Here is a 20,138-nt window from a genome sequence, read left to right on the forward strand (position 1 = left end):
AACAGCACATCCACTTCTGTGTAACACCTCAAAACATCAGAAAATCAACTCAAGTTTGCCTTTAGATCAATAGGACCTAAGTTTCACAGAGGCCCTCCCCATCACCTGACTAATGGCGAGTGAGAGAGAGATCAAACGTTGCCACATCATAAGGAGGGAGTCAGTCGAGTTCCTTCCATTTAATCTTATCTAAATGAGAGAGACACATAAAAGGACTCTTGGCCTGGCTAATTTTCTCCATCAGGACGTTAGCCTGTGATCTGAGCGTCTTTCATGGTCTTATCCCAATCAAGACACTATGGTACTCAGCAGTCTGCTCCCCACAAAACCTCTCTATCCACACCCTCTATAAGGCTGTGTCTTTTTGAAGGTAGCCACACTTGTAGTGTGAGCTATTATGCAAACATATGCAGCTTTTTGGTCATAAAAACAGGTCAATAATTATGTAAAAATGCCCCACTGTTAATTTCAAAGTCATACCAAATAAAGGCAAAAGCAGCCCATATTGACTTTAATCAACTGATGACAACATATTTATGAAATTAAACATCATCAATAAACATCTAATGCTGTGAGTCATGTACTTTACTGAAACATAATAGTGTCCATTAACTCCACACTAAAGGAGAAAGTGATTTAAGTGTGCTACATCTTATCATTTTTTTCAGTGTGAATGTACTACACACTCTGAACACAGTATTACCATTTGTTCTGCAAGTGTTAGATAATGCAAGTTTAACTGTGACAAATATTCAAAGACAATTCCTAATGATCATTTTCTACTAATCAAATATTCTACAACCCCCTGAGATTTTTCTGTCAGGGGCCCCGACAGTAAAATCAGAATTAAATATGGCAGCAAAGGGCCTGTACTCAGTCTTACACAGTGCCCTGGTGGATATTAAGCTCTCTTTACCACACTTACAGTGCTCTCTTTTTATTATGCTAATGAGCATATCAAGCCACCGGGCTCTGATTTGCCTGTCCTTGTTAACTGGAATGAAAAAACCCTGAGCCATTACTAACATCACTTTGTCAAGCCCCAAAACTGCCTGTAGTCTGAGGAAATATCCCTAAGCAAACTAGGATGACTGATGATTTAGTGAGGCATGTGGAAAATGTTCATCAATGTGTCTGTGTGTGTGTGTGTGTACCTGAGTAACACACCAGGTTTCAGTCAAGCAGTTTTAATTAAGCAGTACATTTTTAAATCTGAAATATGTGTATTTATATTTTAGGCATTTAGTTGATGCTCACACGAGAATAGAAATCAAACAATTTAAGAAACAGAGGAAAAGCTAATGAGCTACCAAGCCTTCTTCTCTGCTTTCCTCTGTGGGGGTTAGACCTCAGGTTCAACAACAGGGAAAGCATAAAGAGGAGAGGAACAGAAAGATGGATAGAGAATGCGAGAGGTTCTTCATCCTCTCATGCCTTTTTGAAGTGCTTCTCTTTGAAAAGTCAGAATGGACAGCTCATGCAGACTGATGCAAGGACTTGGCAATGTCTTTCGCTTTTCAGATAGTGCTGCTGAGCAAATGCGAGGGGCGATCAGTCACGAAAGCCGTGTGTATCCAGCTTCACAGCCAAGTTCAATATTTTCAGTCCAATAAAAGAACATCAGAACAGAATGCTTGGATAAATATCTTATGTACAATATGAAGGGGAGTGTGGAATCTTCTATATCTGACCAAAAGTTGGGTTTTTTGGTAAATTTCTCATCAGAAAACTCAAGTCACACACAGGAACAAGGGGAAAACTCTCTTTTCAATAAAACTCTTTCTGTGCAGAAAGATAACAACATACTAGAATGCTCATATTTGACTTTTTTTGTAAATTGTAATGAAATTCAAGAGAGAGTGCCAGAACCTCTCACTGCCATTTTGATAGGCAACCATGAACTCTTCAAGGGGAAAATGAGAGTTATGTTGTGCTTCCAAAATATAGTACATTGACATTAGTTTAGGTTTTTCTTTTTAAACTCCCTAACAGAATTAAATGAGCTCATTCATATAGAGGCAGTAATTTGAGACCTCAGCTAGATACAAACAGTTGTGTAAAGCACCAAACTCACAATGAAAAAATATGGAAGATCTTACTCATATACACTCTTATACTCAGATTCCACATGCCAGTGGAGCTGCCAGTTCACTTGACAGCCTGCAGCTCCAGACAGTGAATAATGTGAGTAATCAATATTGTTTTATAAAGAGTAAGTACAAAGCATGCAAACACCATTGAAAGGTTAAGTCAATGATCTATGATCATTTGGGGAAGACAGATGGAGAACTGCAACGATTATTCGATTAAATGATCAACATAATATTAATCAGCAGGACTTTGATAATTGATTAATCATTAAAGTAATTTTTCGAGCAAAAATGCCAAAAAACCTGACAGAGAATTGGCTGTTTTTACGTATCTTACATTATAGTAAATTAAATATTTTGGGGTTTTGGACAATTGCTCGAACAAAACTAAACATTTGATGATGTCACCTTGAGCTCTTTAATTTTTTTTCACATACATATTTCAGTGTTTTCTAATGTTTTATTCACCAAACGATTAATCGAGAAGATATTGGCAGATAAATCAATAATGAAAATAATCATCAGTTGCCCAGACCGATGATATATGTAAGTGACACTGAACATGGTGTGATCATTGGAGTAAATAGGTGATATCAGAGGCCAGAGTGGGACAGCTGACAGGATGACCACACTTATACACAACATTAATGTGCACAAGGATATTTCAAAACTCATTGAATGTTCAAAGCATTTGACTAACAACAGGAAAATTAAACTACACCAGGCCATGTGTTGCTATTTCCAACAAATACTGGTTTTGGTTTAACATTTAGTAAACAAGATCAAAGTTTAATGGGTGTAATACTGTGGGAAATAATATGACCACGTATAATAATGTAGGTCAGAGAATCAGGTTCCCCAATTGGCAGTCCCCAGTACATATCCACGTGGACTACCTTTAAATATATTCAGTCTCTGGTTGAGGGATAACAAGCATTACCATGCACCAATGCATAATAAAGGTCTAATCTAGTAATCACACACTATTAACACAATAAAACAAGATGATGATTGTCATTCCAATCAGTTTTAATAAGGTAATTTTTTCTATCTATATATATTAGATCCAGATGATGTACAGTGGAACAGTACCTGTGATGTGCTGCATTAGGTGTGGAACTGGTTATGTCCTTGAGCAGTCCGGCAACCAAACTGTCATCAGTATAAGAACCCAGCTCTCCTGTCACCCAGTCAGGCAGACTTGCATTGCTGTTCTCCACAGGCCGACGATTCAGTGGCTCGTCAAAGTAAATGGACTACAAATTAAAATAATTACAAGAGAAGAGATAATGTTTAGAACAATTAAGCTGATCAGTATATGCAATCCATTGCAATGATCCACCAATCAGCCAAAACATTAAAAGTGGCCTCTTTCAGCAGGATAATGCAGCCTGCCACACTGCAAAAACTGCTCAGGAATGGTTTGAGGAACATGACAAAGAGTTCAAGGTTTTGCCTTGGCCTCCAAATTCCCTAGATTTCAATCTGATCGAGCATCTGTGGGATGTGCTGAAAAAACAAATCCGATCCATGGAGGCCCCACCTCACAACTTACAAGACTTAAAGGATCTGCTACTAATGTCTCAGTGCCAGATACTAGAGGAAACCTTAAGAGGTCTTTTGGAGTCCATGCATCGACGGGTCACAGCTGTTTTGGTGGCACGAGGGGGACCTACACAATATTAGGCAGGTGGTCTTAATGTTATGGCTGATTGGTGTATTTACCAGCTTGTAACTGCATTAGCAGCTTAAATCTGACATTCCATATGTTGCCTCTAGAATATGGATGTGCAAGTATACTTGACTATGGCAGCATTTTTGAAGTTCACTAAGAGAAAAGAATAATTCAAAACCATTGAGTTGGGTCACTACTAACACTCGTAATACAGCAATAATTGTGATTTGATGAAGCAGTCATTCTTACCATGTAGGTAGGGAGTGTCTTGAGGCTACCAGGCTCTGGTTTGCTGGTGAAAGGCCCCTCCAGGACGCCTCTTTTGAGCATGTGGAGAAGCAAACGGGCATACATGTTGCGGTTCTTACGACTTAGCAGACTGGAGCCACATATTGCCGGGTCACACAGCTTCTTTATCCATAAGGCACAACGCTGGCGCTCTGAGTTCAATGGAAGAGAGCGGGACAGGAGAAGTTACGTTACAGCTTTAAAAAAGACATTAATGTGGGCCCATTATCTTGCCAGTTTATTTCTGAGTGTAGTCTAATCACATTAGTATGCATACCAATGTACATGTTCATGAATCATTAGGAAAAACACAAAACACAGTCTGCACTTAAGTTAGCTACATCAGTGATGTTTAAACTATGTTAGAGTTCCCCTCCACTTAAAAATATGTTTTTCTCCTTATTCCTACTCAAGGCGTTTTTGCACTACAAACTACATTCACCCATTCATACACATATCCATACACTGACGGGCTGCCATGCAAGGTGCCAACCTGCTCATCAGGAGGATCTAATCATTCACACACACATTCACAGGATAAATTTTGGGGGTTCAGTATCCTGCCCAAGGACTCTTCAATGAGCTGGGAATCAAACTGCCAATCTTCCGATTAGTGGACAACCCGCTCTACCTCCTGAGCCGCCCCATGTGCAGAGTTTGACACTAGAAGGCAGTTTTCACATTCATCTGCTGTAAGCGGAAAGTCTCTCTGTGCTCATTGAAAATCCGATTTAAAAGGGTGGGCTTGTGAGCATGATTTATGACATCACAAATAGTTTGGAGACCAATCCTGGTCTAATATTCAACTTACACAAGAGCGATGTGGACACTTGAAGCCTCCAGTGCACATACACTGTGAGACATTTTGTGTCCAGCAGTTTAACTTCAGAGATGAAAAATATTTGCACATTTATAGGTAGATGGAACATTTAATGAGGGAGAAGAAGTAGATGTCATTTTAAGGATTTTAACGTGGTAATAATACCTTTTTGTGGAAAACATTATCAGACACACACTATTGTTCCTAGCAGAGTATTTCATCTGTCTTAATGAGTGCCTGGAGGGGATCTTTAAGTGAGATGAATAGTGATGAAATTAAATCTTACCTGTCTTGTTGGGGTGTTTTAGGACATACGGTTTCATGTCCAGTAGAAAATGGTCAAACTCTGTGTCCAGCCTTTCCAAAGAGTCCTCATGTTTACTCATGATGTCTTCAGAGTGAATAATAAATGGTTATATAGTCGTTAATAAAAGATAGTGTGACTAGCATTGCTTAGCTAGCTACAAGGAGTGCTTGGAGCTGACCTATTCAGTCTGTTTCATAGCAGAATAGAGATAGTCATGTGAAACGTGGTAGCACAAAATACTGTTACGTAATATTTGCACAACATGACAATCACCTAATAACTCTAAATAACGTCGTATAACGCTGTTTGCTAGTTAAGAACGCAGTGCATTAGCAAACATAACGTTACTGCTATCAGCCGAGCTAAAGCAAAGCAGTGTAAAGCTCGCGGGGGGTTACGGGTTCCTGAACATACTTATAGTCTGCTAAAAATGCCACAGAGTTCTTAAAAATGTACTATACGGACTAAAAAGCGATCTACCTTGAGCACTGATTTCGCCGCTCAAAATGGTTCAAAACTTTAGCGTTCTTACTCTAACGTTACGCCATATCCGGTCTCCGTGGAGACGCAGCGTCTACCTGTTGCCATAGAAACTACACATCGTTTTCTTCTACGAGATTACAAGGTTTAAGACATCCGGTTCCTACGTTACAAAAAGAGAACTGTCAATAGAAAGTGAATAAAAACATTTCCAGGAGGCTGCTTCACACTGTCAATCTCATAATGATATATTAATACGAATGTAAGCCACTTTCACCATATGTCCCTATACTTGAGATTTTTGCGCTTCTATTGTTTTTTGTTTGTTTGTTTGTTTTTGGATTTACTTGCCATCCTGTTTTTAATTTATATTAGCAGAGTATTGATTTAATTTGTGCTTTTAAATCAATTGTGGCATCAATGAGTTATTGCCTGTGTTTAAGTAAAAATGAAGTAATACAGACTAATAAGATTAAAAGTCTGAGGTACACTGCCACAATCGATTGCAAGCACCCGTTTTACAGAGAGCGATAACAGTTTATTTTCAAGTGTCTTTGTGATACCCAACATCACATTTCAGCTTTCATGAAAACCTGCAGTGCAGTTTAAATCCACACGGTGGCGCAATACACCTGCAGTTTATGGGATTGTCAACAAGAAACGGAGGGTCATGTTGCCTTCAGGTGCTTCTCGTCCTCATACTTCCAGTGTTTTTAATCTGGTTTTCAGATGTATCAAAAGTAGCACTGTAATTTTAATAAAATCCTGCAGTAATATAATGAAAATAATGTCATGTGTGTCAATTCAGATTTGCATCATTAAAACTTAATTGTGGATCCAACTTATGAAACACTTATTTTTGTCATCTTTATCACTTGGGAGCATATCTATAGGCTATGCATCAGCAGTGTGCAGATTTTTCACCCTGCATCATTTAAACTCAGAATGTTAAAGCTATTTTTGCATACAATATTAACAAAATAGCTTTATCTAGTACGTATAGAACACATAAGTTGTGCCATTAGTTGGACGTGGCTCACATAGTAACCAAAAGCAATTCTGAACAGCTCCATCATGTAATTGTGCTCTGAAATTGGAGTGAAATAATCCCACAGCACCTGAAGGCAGACTTCGCCGACGTCACTTTGAATGAAAAAGAAGCGCTCAGCTGTAGTCCAGGCAGAAGGAGGTGTGCGGTCTGTCGAGAGCGCTCCACAAGGCAAAGCACCACTTGTCAAGAGCTGTAAAGAGACAGGACCTTCACAGAAATCGGACCGGACAACACGAAGTTGTGGCTGTGTAGTTTTTTGTTTTTTCCCCCCATTATGGCTGACCATCTTTTGCATTATAATGACTCAGCTGGGGTTGGGAACCGATTTGCCCGCAAAGGTGCTTTGCGGCAGAAAAATGTGCATGAAGTGAAAAACCACAAATTTACTGCGAGATTTTTCAAGCAGCCGACGTTCTGCAGCCATTGTACAGACTTCATATGGTAAGCATCCCTTATGCATACCCATCTGTTCAGATATGATGCAACCATCTTTCACTTGTAAAGAGTTTTGATAGAGAAAGGTTTTTCTCCCCCCATAAAAAGTTTGACATTTAATAAAATTGTATATACTGCATTTTCACCATGTGGCAAAAGAAGCCCTATGTGTACCAAAACTGAGTTAAATTGTTTTTGTTGCAGGGGATTTGGAAAACAAGGATTTCAATGCCAAGGTAAACCACTTGCATGTGTGTCTGTGTAAATTCTTGGTGACAGTCAGAGGCATAATTTGTCTGAGACAAGGAACACAAGCCCTGCTCAATACATCTCCTGTAATGTTACAGCACCAAACTTCACTTTAGTTGAAAGCTGTGCACTTCATGTTCACTTAAATTATCTAGTTGTGTTTGGGTCATTCTGGCCAACTTCCATTTAGGAGTTAAGTGACTCCATGAGTGAAGACTGTATTAGGTTACATGAAATAGAGCCCACAAAGCAAATAACTCAAATCAGCTTTTATTTTGATTTTCCATTTTGACCCGATACTGTGACACATCCATGGCCTTACTGATTACCATTTGGTTCTGGAAGACAAAGTGTTAACAGTTAGGCATTGTTTTTGTGGAGAATGTTCACAACAAGCAGTGTTAAGCTTAAGTTTGAAGTAGCAGACATACCTTTCAGGGTTCTTTACACCTTTAGTGGCAGCTGGTTGACTATGTGCAGTACTTTTGACACCCTTGGAGTTTACAGCTATTGGAAATTCTGGGGAGTACTTGGATTCAGTGAGGAGATACCTGCCTCGCTGGTAGCCATTTCTGGACTGCATGATATAGCTTGAGGGAGGTGGAGGAGGGATTGGTTCACTCAATCCCTGGGAAACCTCAACTTCTTGGGTGTTGACTGGTTCTTGTGGAAGCCAAGAGGAGATATCACGTGGCTGGTAGTGTGTTCGACTGAAGTCAAGGTTCTCTCCTCTAGGGAAGCTGGCAGAGGGGTCTGCCATCTCAGATGGATAGGCAGGCTGGGCTCCTACATTGGATGGATAACTGGGGAATGAAGAGCTCCCTTGTGTGGAGGCATAACCAGGTGAAAACCCTGGGTCAGTAACTTGGCTATAACCACCTACAGTAGCAGAGACGGCACCATAACTTGGATCAGACAAGCCATCAGTATTCTTAGAAGGCAACTGGAAGACTTCCTCAAAGACAAGATGGGGACTCCTACTCAAGTCACCTCTGTCTGCTCTGGAGCCAGTGTTAAAGTCCTGGTTTTGGTGTCCAAAACCATAGTCAGCCCCACCATAACTGCCAGAAGCCTGAGAAGGGTAGGATAGAGTAGGCTCATAGTAGGCAGTTGGACTAGCATACTGTGTAGAGCCACCAGTGTTCGGAGAGAGAGGCACTCTGTTTGTAGAAGCAACACTTACTGATGATTGAGGTTGAATAGGGCTCGGCTGAGGGTTTGCTGCATCATTCAACTGGTTGTTGGGTCTTAAGGGAAAGAGAAGTGGTTTGTCAAGGTTGTCCAGCCCCCAGTCTCTTGATTCACCATTAATGAGTCTCTCTACCTCACGAGCACTAGGTGTGTTGGGCAGGTTTTGGCTAGTTGGGACCAAATTTGGCTGCTGTGCAACTGGGGGTTTGCTGTAGCCTGTCCCATAGTTATTTGAAGCCTGCCAGTTAGTCTGATCAAATATAGGAGCATTCAAAACTTGATCTTCTCCATCATCCCCAATGTTACGGAAGTCAGCCACATACGGATATCCATAACCTGTAAAATTACCAATTAAGATAGAGCAACAAGAGGTATTTCTGAGGCTTAATGTGGTAATTAAGAAGACAGACTACCTTTTATAGCTGGCAAACCAACACTGCCATTAAACAGCAACAAACAAATCCAGGAAACCCTGCAAAAGAGGCCAGTGAGAGACAAATACCTGATTAACATCTCTGATGAAGGTAAAAAAAAAAAAAAAAAGTGATCAGAAAGTCACAATTTAATCAAACATACCACAAAAGGAGTCCAAGAGCCATGGCTGTTAGCTGAGAAGCAGCACCCTGTACTCCTCAGTAGCTATGGTTTGAGACAGACAGACAGACAAGTGGGACTAACAAGAATTTAGAGTAACCTCTGGCCTTATTATTCAACCCTTTGTGTCTCTTTTATACTGGTGCTTCAAGTCTTATCTAACGAAGATCATTAGCAGCTGCTGCTCAAAGAGCAATTAGTGTCCAAATGAGCAACAGGTGTGACAGCTGGACAACACCACCCATTGTCTCGGTGTGAAACACATTCTTCTAAACATGCTCAGTGTGATTTATACTGAAAAATTGTATGATTGTGTTTCTTTGAAGAACGCTTGACACTATTTCATTTGACTTGGTATTTCTACCAAGAGTAGATACTGTAGTTGACTTTTGCTTCATGCGTCTACAGAGTCAGGGTACCACATATGCCCTGAAGTCAACACCTTGTTGCCACCATCTTTGCTAGTGTAACATTTCTCTCCAGACCAGTGGTTCTCAAATTGGGGTCAGAGGAGGGTTAAGGAGGGTTCGAGGGGGTCCCCAGTAAAAAGGGGAATAATTTATTTTCACTACAATTCCAATCCTTAAGTAAAACAATGACAGAATGTATGACTGTTTTGGGCATGGGTTTCATAAACATTCTGTAATAAAACATCTAAAAGCAAAACTCTTCTCAGATGGGGGACCCTGGGACAAAAGCTTATTAAATGTGGGGTCCATGGTCTAATTTTTGTCAGTTTGGGGTTCTTGACAGGAAAAAGTTTGAGAACCACTGCTCTAAACATCTGATACTGTAGCAAGGGAGAGGATGGCAAAGGAAGGGCCAACTAAGAGGGAGACAAAGATGAAAAGAGTAGAAAGAGATAAAATAGGGATAACTGAGGTGAAATAAAGGTTAGATCACCAGAAGAGGGGGCTTGTAAACAGAAGGCAAACAAAAATATAATATAAAATAAATGAGGAAGGACTGGATGGAGTCAATTAAGTTTATGGAAATGATATGTAATATGTGTAAAGTAAGATATTTTACATTCTGAAGGCGTCGCTGCAGCTCAATTTGCATATGCACTCGTACATAAATAGATGCATGGCACAGCAACTCTACTGCCACATGCTTTAGATGTGACAGGATTACTGAGACTGAGTTTAAAGCATGATCTAACGCATGCTGAAAAAGGCTTAATCATCATGTCAGGAGGGCCAGCAATGTAGAGCTGCTGTGCATTTTTAAGGTGGCAATCTCACGTTGAATGAATTGACCAAAGCACAAAACACCACATCAAAAATGTTTACTAAATATAGATATGGCAGGCAAAGTCCTCATAACTCCTGGGGTGGATATGTTGTGTGACCATGTCTGCTTGCGTTTGTGCACATGTGAAAAAGTAATTAGATTGCATTTAAGTTTAAATTCATGTGCCTTTTTCTTTAAATGATATAACTACAGCCTTATTTTCATCATATGAAGCATGTACTGCATGTGAGTGCAATGTTTGTCAGTGCAGTTTGATATGCTGCTGATGACCATTAGTGCATCATGAAAGTGGGCTGACAGAAGCACTCTCTTAGATATAGACAGTGCTTGTGCAGAGTGTGCATAGGAAATGCATTGCTTTTTGAAAACCATATAGAGGGATAATCCCAAGAGACCTCGATGTTTTCTTTATGGGATGGATACATAGGCTTTTGTAACTGTTATAACACTTTGAAGACATGGAATACTCAACTCAATTGTCATTACATGTTTGGGTTTTTTTTTTGGGGGGGGGGGGGGGGGGGGGGGGCATTTTTGCCTTTATTGTCAGAATGTAAAGTCAAATACTGTGTCTCCTTGTGCCTCCTTGATACCGACAGTCATTGTGACAAACTCATATCTATGTTGCTAAAGGTGACAGTGTTGCATGTGTGCAGCTCACTGACAGAAAATTTGGCTTATAAGAACTATTAGAAAGGCGATAAAGCTTGGGTCCTGTGATCATTCATCTTCATCATTTTCATCATTTTCCTGCATGGCTGGTAACAGCCATGCCTGGGGCGACTGTGGCTCAGAAGGTAGAACTAGTCGCCTACAAACTACAGGGTCGGCAGTTCAATCCCTGGCTCTTCCTGTCCATGTGTCAAAGTGTCCTTGAGCAAGACACTGAATCCCATGTTGCTCTCGATGGTCAGGCCAGCACCTTGCATGGCAGCTCCACCACCATCTGTGTGTGTGAGAATGGGTGAATGAGAGGCAAAAAATTTTACCAGTTTATTGTTATTGTTCTTAGGAGTGGGCAGATTAAGAGCTGCCTAGAGCTTTCTGCTGTGCTTTGAAAAGACAGAGAGTAGCTTTTTTAAAATTTCCCTGTGATCACCCACCTCCACCAAGCAGTGGAGTGCTGTCCGAAGTAGCGCCATAGCTGTGGACACTAGGGATGCACCGATCCAACTTTTTTAGTCCAGATACCGATACGATACCTGGGCTTTGGGTATCAGCCGATACTGAGTACCAATCCGATACTAGTGTTTAATTAATAAGCTGTATTGTTCGCTTTGTGGAAGAGAGAGACTCATTCTTTTATGTGTAAGGCAAAATCAGGCTTAACTTGAACATTGCTCTCATAACTTTGTAAAAACAAAATGTAACAAATAAATACATAGATATAAATTTACTGAATTGTTATTTATTAAAATAATGACATCCAATACCAGATCGGCCCATTCTCACTGATACCTGATCCAGCTATTTGAGTCAGTATCGGACCAATATCTGATATCAGTATCTCTAGTGGAAACGTCTTTATCACTTAAGTATCTCTTTGTAGGTGGAGGATCAGGCCCCTGCTGTTCCAAGGGTCATGACAGGTCTATCTTTTTATTGTTGAATCTAAGAAAGGTGATGTCTCCTTGGTTAGGGATGTAGGACACATGTTACAGAATTACAGATGAATGAATCACTTAATAACCAAGATCATACATAATGCCTTTTTGTTCAGCAGCCTCACATTTAATGGCATTTTCTTAAATAACAAGGTATGGTTGTATATTCACCGTAACCTACTTTATCTCCAGTCACCACAGGAACAAAGATTTGATTCTGGATACAGTTAAAAAACGTTGTTATTCATAAATATACAGTATATTTAATGTAGATTTTAGAAAAGTCCTTGTATCTCCTGTTGGCTTTGGTGTAGATCACTGTGGACAATCAGTGACAGTGACACATCCTGTCATATGGACAAGCTGAGTTATATTCTATACCATTATACACTCAACTTGGACGTCACTCTTCCCTATAATATAACATTTTAAAAAAAACTCCTGCACACTGTTTCGCTTGTTGCTGGCACAGTATATTTTTTTCACAATGTTTTGGTCTACACGACGTTTATTAGATATATGGAAAAACATCACAGTGGTATGAAAAACATCACAGTAGTTTCATATATACATATATACTAGGTAAATTATCTGATAAACTTATACTGGTGTTTCTAGATTGAATATCAATCTCCTCTTCCTTGTTTTTCTTTGGAGAACCCTCTCTACTTAGGGATGCGCCCTCTGCTAGTGCAGAATGGACTCAAACAGAAAGGTATTACTAATGTATGGAAAACATCCTTCGCCCCCACAGTAAATGAAAGTAATAGCAAAGTCAAATGAATCTTAGCATGTAAAAAAAATATATCCTTTAGGTTAATAGAGGTCCTCTGTTTTGATCAATGTTACTTTTCACAAATGTGGATATATTGATTGAAATCAAATGATGTAGGAAAAAATAATAGGCTCCAATTTCAGTGATAGCATAGCAGACAAATGGATGATCAACAACACTTGCAGCTCCTCGTGTCAAAAATGTTCAAAAAAGTTCTGTTTAACTGCTGTTTTTGATTTGAAAGGTTGACTTTATTGGATATCTTTAATTAGTTACATACTCCTGCTTTGATTTTCAGGCATGCCTTTTATACTACTATAATGTACTACTACTATAACTGTCTCTCCAAACAGGAGAGCATCTCATTGAAACCAGTGCAGTGAAAGCGAATGAGTGTGTTTCAGTGTTGGCTCACTTGCCACCAGGGTCCTTGCCCTCCTCTCCAGCCTTTGAAGTTGAGCGTCTGTGGAAATTACAGTGCCATCTGGAGAGTTGAGAACCCATCACTGGGGAGAGAGCACCAAGTCTGGACAGAAGAAAGGCGAGAGATGGAGGGAGATGAGGTTGGAAGTAGAAAAAGAAGAAAAAGAAGAATACATAATTTAGATAGGGTGGAAAGAAGCTGAGAAGGATGCAAAGGTGAACACGTAACTACGCCACTAAATAAACACAAGAGACTTGCAATTGCACGGGTGGAAGCGTGAGGGTGAGAGAGATGCTGAAGTCAAAGAGGCCTTTTACACATTCTATCCTCTTGCTGCAGAGTTCTGGCAGAGATAAAGCAAACGGTGTGACTACTCAGAGCAGATGAAAGAGAGCAGAGTGAAAACAGTGGTGGATATTATATCTAGGTAATGACCAGTTGTAAACTGTGGCCAAGTTACGTCTGAGTAGTGATATTTCAGATTGTCGAGTGTGTGGAAGTCAGCTTGTAATTACATTTGGATTAGATTGACTGAAAGTCACAGTGAAATAGAAGTTAGAGAGTCTTTATCTTCTGTAACGTGATGTATTACTGAGTGAAATGGAATATTTCTGTGGAGTTTAATTACAAGAGCGATTTAAATCTGAAGCAAATACACACTGTTGGTCTCCACCTACACTTCCCTCATCCATGTTTTTAGATCAGGAGGAGGGAGAAATTAACAAATTAGAGCACAACCATGTTCTTTTGGAAATATAAATAACATTTTTGCCATATGACCCACAAGCTAACGGTCAGGTGTTATTTTGTATGATGGCTGGGGTCAGCTAATCACCCGGAATCTTACTTGATTGGATAACTTATGTGCACATCTCTAAGTTTAAAATGAGTGATCATAAATATTTTAATGTTTTACAGGAAAAGAGAGGGATTTTGATGTATAAAAAAAATATTTGAGAGAATACCAAGAAATGATGGAACAATTTCCTCAGGGAAATAGGAGTAGAACATAGAAAATGTATTTTTTAATTCTTAGGAGTCTTTAAAATCTTGATAATATAGTGAGGTTTGGATGTAGGCAGATTCATTTGAAGTAATTTATATTGGATAAAAAATAAATTTTATGTGTTGATCCCCAGAGAAACATTCTTCTCTCACTCTGGTCACGGATCGAGTACTTTGCTCAAGAACCTTTCAGAAGGGCAGAAGGACAGTCTGCTCACTATGTTATTGCTGGTATGTTCTCCATGCTGTTTCTGTGTCTTCTAAAGTCCACTTTATGCTTCCATGGTATAATCTCCATAACTGTAACCGGCCCAGTTTGTTGTTTTTGAAATACATTTGCATACCAATGGAGCCAACTTGCCTACTCTCATTTCCAACCCAGTAAGTATTTACTTCACATCAAGTGATAATGATGAGATCTTTATCATGTGTGCAGATGAGGGTGTTGTGTGTAGGCTGCTCCACCACTCACTGGGACATTTGCTTGCCCCTGTGGGCGACATCATGTATGTGTCAGTTAGCATGACGAGGGCTGACACATGCCTCCAACAAGACCATCAATGAGCCCTAATGGCTGCGTAGGTGTAGAGCCAATCTCTTCCTCCGCTCAGAATGGAGCGATGAACCTCATTAATCAATCAAGGAGCAGAAGTGTGGGGGTGTTGGAACATGAGAGTGAAAGCTGTGCACCTCCTGATGGGGAGCCCCAAACAATAAAGATCTTACACAAAGACAGGCGAGACGCAACGCTGCTCCTCTCAAGTGACGAGATCTGAAGGGTCCTCCCGCTCAGCTCTGCGTGTGAAGATGGCCTGCATATGTTAAGTCATTAAATTAAATCTTGCTTTGGTTGTTTTAATAAAAAACAAAATGAAGTCTTCATTATGGATTTGTTTTTGAAAAATTATTAATATTCTACTCAGTGTTCTGTGGGCGTTTACTCTGCCGTACTTTACTATTTACTCTGCCACATTTTTGGGAAATAACACGAGAAAGATAATCCATTAATTTAAAAGCATATGTTATTATTTTTTTATTTAATCACTCATATATGCCAAAAAGTGAAGCTTGTTAATTATAAGCATTACTCACTGCCTCCTGAAAAAATCATCAGTGGAAGGAATAAAATACAAAGAATAGAAGTAGTGCAACTAGGAAACTCTGAATACTATTAACCCTCATTCCTTGAAGTATTTGAACAATGGTTCAAATGTTATTTCGCAGGCAAATTAGATTTTACAGCCAGCATAATGATAAGCACCTGGAAGAGTGACAAAGTCAAATGCTAAAATTCTCATTAAATACATTTTATAATGTATTCTGAGGTAAGTACTGTGCAGTGAGGGAAGACTTTGTACTTCAAACTCGCTGGCTACTAAAATAATTTTCAACTAACTTCATTGTCATCAAAATCTTGCAACATTCCTTTTAGTTTGACTTGAAAGATTATTTGTGATATCTCATGAAAGTCAGCAAGCTCAGTATTGAGTCTAAGAAGTGTCTGCTTGAGACTTTTAAAAGAGGCTTGTTGAATGTGGAGAAGTCACGGAAACATTCCGTAATATATCAACGATGTTAAACCCTCTACCCAGCTGAATGGCATTAATTACACCAAGAGTGGAAGCTTAGCTGGCCTGGATAATTATGTGTAATTCTGCCTCTGCTTGTCTCTGCTCCACTCTCAAAATGTCCCTTTTTACTATTGAGTGCTGAGTCTCTCTATTTCCCCCTCCCTCTCTGTGTGTCTCTTTCTCCCTTCCCCTTTCCCTCCCTCTCCACTCCTCACTCGACACTACTGTAGCAACAAAGTGGGCCATTTCCATTTTGATATCATGGTAACAGCTCTTCCGGGCAGTTTTCATGTGTGTTTTATGTTACCAGTAGCCTTTTTCCATTGGCACTTTTGGCTCTGCCGAGTCAAACCATGCTGCGTTGATTTGTGTTCCCATTACCAATTTAAACGTGCCGAGTTGTGCCGAGTCACGCCTGAGGTGGACCGTGTCCGAAGTCAGGTCAAATCACACCCGACCCACCGCCAAGCGGGTTGCAGTGATGTCAGATGGGCTTTGTTCACCATTCAGGGAGAAGCTGGCTAATGTCTGGTTTAGCCCTCCGCTAACTTGAATGGGATAAAATGATTCATGATGCGGCTCTTCTAGACTTTCCAAATTTTATCAGACCGAATGGAACAAATTCTGATAGTGAAATGAGTCATTTCGTAGGGGGTGTGATGCTCATAAAAATGTATCCACCATTTTACAGCCACTCCTTTGAACACTAGTCACAGCCCGGCGCACTTTCTGGGGGCTTGAGTTAACAGAGGTAAAGAGGGTGCTACTTTTAAATTTCATCAACTCAAGACAAGCGCATCATCAGTTAAAGACACACCTTCAAGTGTGTAGCCCTGTTGTAATGGAGATGCAGATCCCTGCTGCACTGAGCTGACGTGCCAAGTCAAACCAAGTCAAGCCAAGTCAAGCCAAGCCAGCACATGTGTATGGAAAACCCCCACAGTTAGCATCCACTCTTGGTGATTGCGGCCCCTTTTTCTTGTTCTGTACATCGTGCCCCTGCAGCTATATTCAACAGATTAAAATAACACACAGTACTTCGTATTAACAGACAAGCTCCTTTCTATCACCTACAAATCACAAACCACACATGTTTTCCAGCATGTACCTTAAATATTGAGTCAATCTCTACATAATTTTAAGTTTGAGCAATTTCTTTGCACACCTGTGTGCTTCCTGCCACCAAACTCTCATACTGTATTATTGGCTCTAGCCATCCTTTGTCTGCACTGGTGGCTTGTCAGATTAAATTATAGAACCTTAACAGCCCATGCCCAAAAGGCTTTTTGATCTGCATTCCTGTTTGCACCCGTAAAGATGGAGCGACAAAAGACCTTCGTATTTGTCAATGTAAAGGGATTGCCACAGTCTGGGTGCTGAACAAAAAGCTCTTATTTTAAACTCCTTTAGAGAGTATGAGGAGGAGAGATGATATGGAGTTAGAATGAATGGATGTTAATGGTGAGAAGTAAAGAGGGTAGTAATTGATTTACACTTTTACATTTAGAGGTACTAATAAAAAATATGATTGGTGATTTTCTATATTTTTCTTATTGTCAACAAATCTCATGTGCAGAGCCAATCCAACAATGAATTACTCCTACTTACAAGTTTTGTGTGTGTATCCAAAACCTCATATATTGTATTTCTCTATGTCGTAGACCTCCGTTGTTGTCCAAAAACTTTTAAAAACAATGAGCCACACTGCTGCACTGGATGACATGTTCCTTCACCACGAAGAGCATAATACTATTTACAATACTTGTAAATAGAATCAATTCATTGTTGGTTTGGCTCTGCACATGAGATTTTTTTGAAAATAAAAATATAGAAAGTCACCAGCCATATCCTTTAAGGCATGAGCAATTACCTATTGCTGATACTGTCCAGTACATTGAGGAGTAGTTGATTTTAAAGACACAATGAAACAACAATTAGATTTGCTGTTCCAAACATCAGTGTTATTTTCAGAAGTTTGGTGGTAAATTCTGCTGATCTTAGCTTATTGGGCACCTCTCTGGTATTTCACCTCCACCTTGATCATCTTTGTGCTGTCATACAGCTGTGGCAGTGTCACTCAATTGTATGAATTCAAATTGTATTCAAGTATTATGTGTAACAATATCTGTGTATGTGCAGTGACCAGTTCCTAGAAATCCACTCAGGTGCCTCTTGCACTCAAAACCTGCGCTGCGTCCTTTGCCTTCTCTGTTACAAAATCATTTGGACTAACAGCATAACTTCTCTATATCTTTTACATCATCCTCATGAGCTACTGTAAACACTTGCCAGATATGCCAGCATGGTGTGCCAAGGTTACCATGGTAACAGTGCTTAGCCCTCGCTCTGCCTGTGATGTGCCAAATCTCTGCCAACTAGTATACCCCAGGCGAGCACTTCCCTTTAAAAAACCCATAACACAAAACACCACTTGTTTCCAAATAATCCTTAAATGATGATTCAACATGGGAGCTTGGCATCGCCTCTTCAGCTTCCATTTATACAAATTAAAAGGGCCTCGATCGCTGTGACAGTGCATTTTATGAGCCTGTCTGGGTAGTTTGTGATCTTATAAGGCATGTGTAAATCAAGATATGAATATAGCACACCACCAACAGCATTTGGTGATCACACCCTCAAGCTCAATAAAATGGGGGAAGAAACCATATCTGATTCACAACAGATTCTGCCCCCATTCTCAGGGCAACAGTGACCGCCACAAGTGCAATATTTTCATTTTAACAAACTGTCTGGGCAGATCATGTCACAATGTTTTGCTTGCATAACACAATGTCATCTGGTGACATTAAAAAGGGGTCTTTTTGGAGGCTCGGCAGCATTACTCAGCTGAGAGTGGGTAGTTAATTGTCAGGGAGCTGCCTGTGTGTTTTTGCTGAGGCACAATGCAGTGTAATAAGATGACACATGCTCTTCCCTCATAATCTCACTTTTAACAAACAAAGGCAAAAGAGCAGTTGGAGAGGGCTTGAAGGGAGAAATCTTAAAGGAGTGAGATAGAGATCCTGGAAAGATGTGAATCTTCAAAAAAAAAACGTATGTGTGGCTGCATTTGTTTGTGCTGTGTGCATAAATAACAGTAGGGAGTGACAGGAGCAGTCACAGCATTGTGATTTAATATGTGTGGTTTCCAAAAATGCCACCAAGAGGAAAGGCAGAGGAGATTCCTGACAGGATGTAATAAACTTCTAGCTGGATAGACAGTTTTACACATTTGTTTATTCGAGTCTGCCTTTGCATTTGTCTTGGATTGTTTGACCCATGCACAGACTGACACAGTGTGGGCTCATAGTGGAAAGTGTGTAACGACGTAGTCACCTGATTCCTGTGTGTGGATTTGTGTGTTCCTCTCAGAGAGGAGCTGGAGTAGCCTGTGCTTTATCTCAGTGGGGATTTACGGGGTGAAAGATGGCAGCAGGTTGAACCTTCATCCATTATAGATGGCACAGCAATGATTTATATTAAAGGCACTATCAGCACATAACAGAAGGCTTACATTCCAGCGTCAGACATTTAACCCCATTATTTGTTCATCTATACCTACCTAAACCATCTGTTACCATGACAACATACAATATGCTCAGTGTCACTTCCTTTCTCAAACTCATGGTGAATTGATCAATATAGAAAGTGTGCGTGCTGTCTATGCTGGATGGAAAGACTCTCCCCCGGGGGAATTTAGAGCAGGAGTGCTCACCTCTACATGTCTTACCGCTCCAGCTGTGCTTAATGAATTCTGTGGTGATTACACCCGCGGCTATTTCGGGAATGGTTTAAAAGATATCAGTCTTGACCCACATAAGGTGAGCACAATGTGTACTCAGGGGATTTTGTGAGTCTGTGTCTTATAGCATGTATGTGTGACTGGACTGTCTTCAGGTATGACGCTCAAGGGTTGTCGATCCTCAGAAAGGTCATTGTGGGTTGAAAATCAATAACCATAATATAACGTCATCATTCACATTCTTCAATACTGAGCAGGAAGGGACTGTTCTCTATTTGTTGTTGTATTTTCAGTGTTAAATGGCACGCTGATCCTCGTGGATTTTGATAAGCAATCCTCTGCAGTAATCGGTCAGCATCAGTTTTCTGGTTGTGTAGCGCTTGATGGCACTCTGAATTACCTGACTACTTATCTGTTTTATTCTTATTCCTCCATTACAGTTAAATTAAGTCACTACAGATCTAATTATATCTAAACCATATTGGTGGGCAGAGTGAGAGATAAAATCATGCTGTGAAAAGAGAGACGAGAAAGGTGCAGATAAAAAGTAACTAAAAGACACATAATAGGGGAGAAGCAGGGA

General features: G+C 40.1%; 3 protein-coding genes across 5 annotated transcripts in view; 1 reads left to right on the top strand and 2 right to left on the bottom strand.

The window, feature by feature from the left end:
* cep112 (centrosomal protein 112) overlaps positions 1–5,766 on the bottom strand; it is a 99,938-nt gene extending 94,172 nt beyond the window's left edge. Inside the window, exons 1-4 of one of the 2 annotated variants that reach the window (XM_042393236.1) lie at positions 5,661–5,766; positions 5,160–5,264; positions 4,015–4,205; positions 3,183–3,346 (exon numbers count right to left, since the gene is read on the bottom strand). In XM_042393236.1, the coding sequence (XP_042249170.1) occupies positions 3,183–3,346; positions 4,015–4,205; positions 5,160–5,259 (455 nt within the window). In that variant the 5' untranslated portion in view covers positions 5,260–5,264; positions 5,661–5,766. Of the gene's footprint in view, positions 1–3,182; positions 3,347–4,014; positions 4,206–5,159 lie in introns of both variants that reach the window. The other variant, XM_042393238.1, reaches the window with a different exon arrangement.
* A 1,057-nt stretch (positions 5,767–6,823) lies between these two features.
* prkcab (protein kinase C, alpha, b) overlaps positions 6,824–20,138 on the top strand; it is a 101,596-nt gene continuing 88,281 nt past the window's right edge. The window contains exons 1-2 of one of the 2 annotated variants that reach the window (XM_042392476.1): positions 6,824–7,152; positions 7,351–7,382. In XM_042392476.1, coding sequence (XP_042248410.1) covers positions 6,986–7,152; positions 7,351–7,382 — 199 coding nt within the window. In that variant the 5' untranslated portion in view covers positions 6,824–6,985. The remainder of the gene's footprint in view (positions 7,153–7,350; positions 7,383–20,138) is intronic. The other variant, XM_042392478.1, reaches the window with a different exon arrangement.
* Positions 7,650–9,303, bottom strand: LOC121883999. Its single transcript, XM_042392479.1, has 4 exons — positions 9,163–9,303; positions 9,000–9,058; positions 7,827–8,922; positions 7,650–7,733 (listed from the first exon to the last, which is right to left on the bottom strand). Exons 1-4 carry the CDS (start codon positions 9,183–9,185, stop codon positions 7,721–7,723), a joined length of 1,191 nt encoding a protein of 396 aa, XP_042248413.1. The 5' UTR covers positions 9,186–9,303; the 3' UTR covers positions 7,650–7,720.

This window comes from Thunnus maccoyii, chromosome 18, assembly GCF_910596095.1.
Source record: "Thunnus maccoyii chromosome 18, fThuMac1.1, whole genome shotgun sequence".
Lineage (NCBI taxonomy): Eukaryota > Metazoa > Chordata > Actinopteri > Scombriformes > Scombridae > Thunnus > Thunnus maccoyii.

Excerpts from the sequence above, each read along its gene's own strand:
- LOC121883999 (XM_042392479.1), bottom strand. The coding sequence starts at position 9,185 with ATGGCTCTTGGACTCCTTTTGTG. Across the intron at positions 9,059-9,162 it reads GCTCTTGGACTCCTTTTGTG|GGTTTCCTGGATTTGTTTGT; the intron begins GTATGTTTGATT and ends CCTCTTTTGCAG. Across the intron at positions 8,923-8,999 it reads TGGTTTGCCAGCTATAAAAG|GTTATGGATATCCGTATGTG; the intron begins GTAGTCTGTCTT and ends GTAATTTTACAG.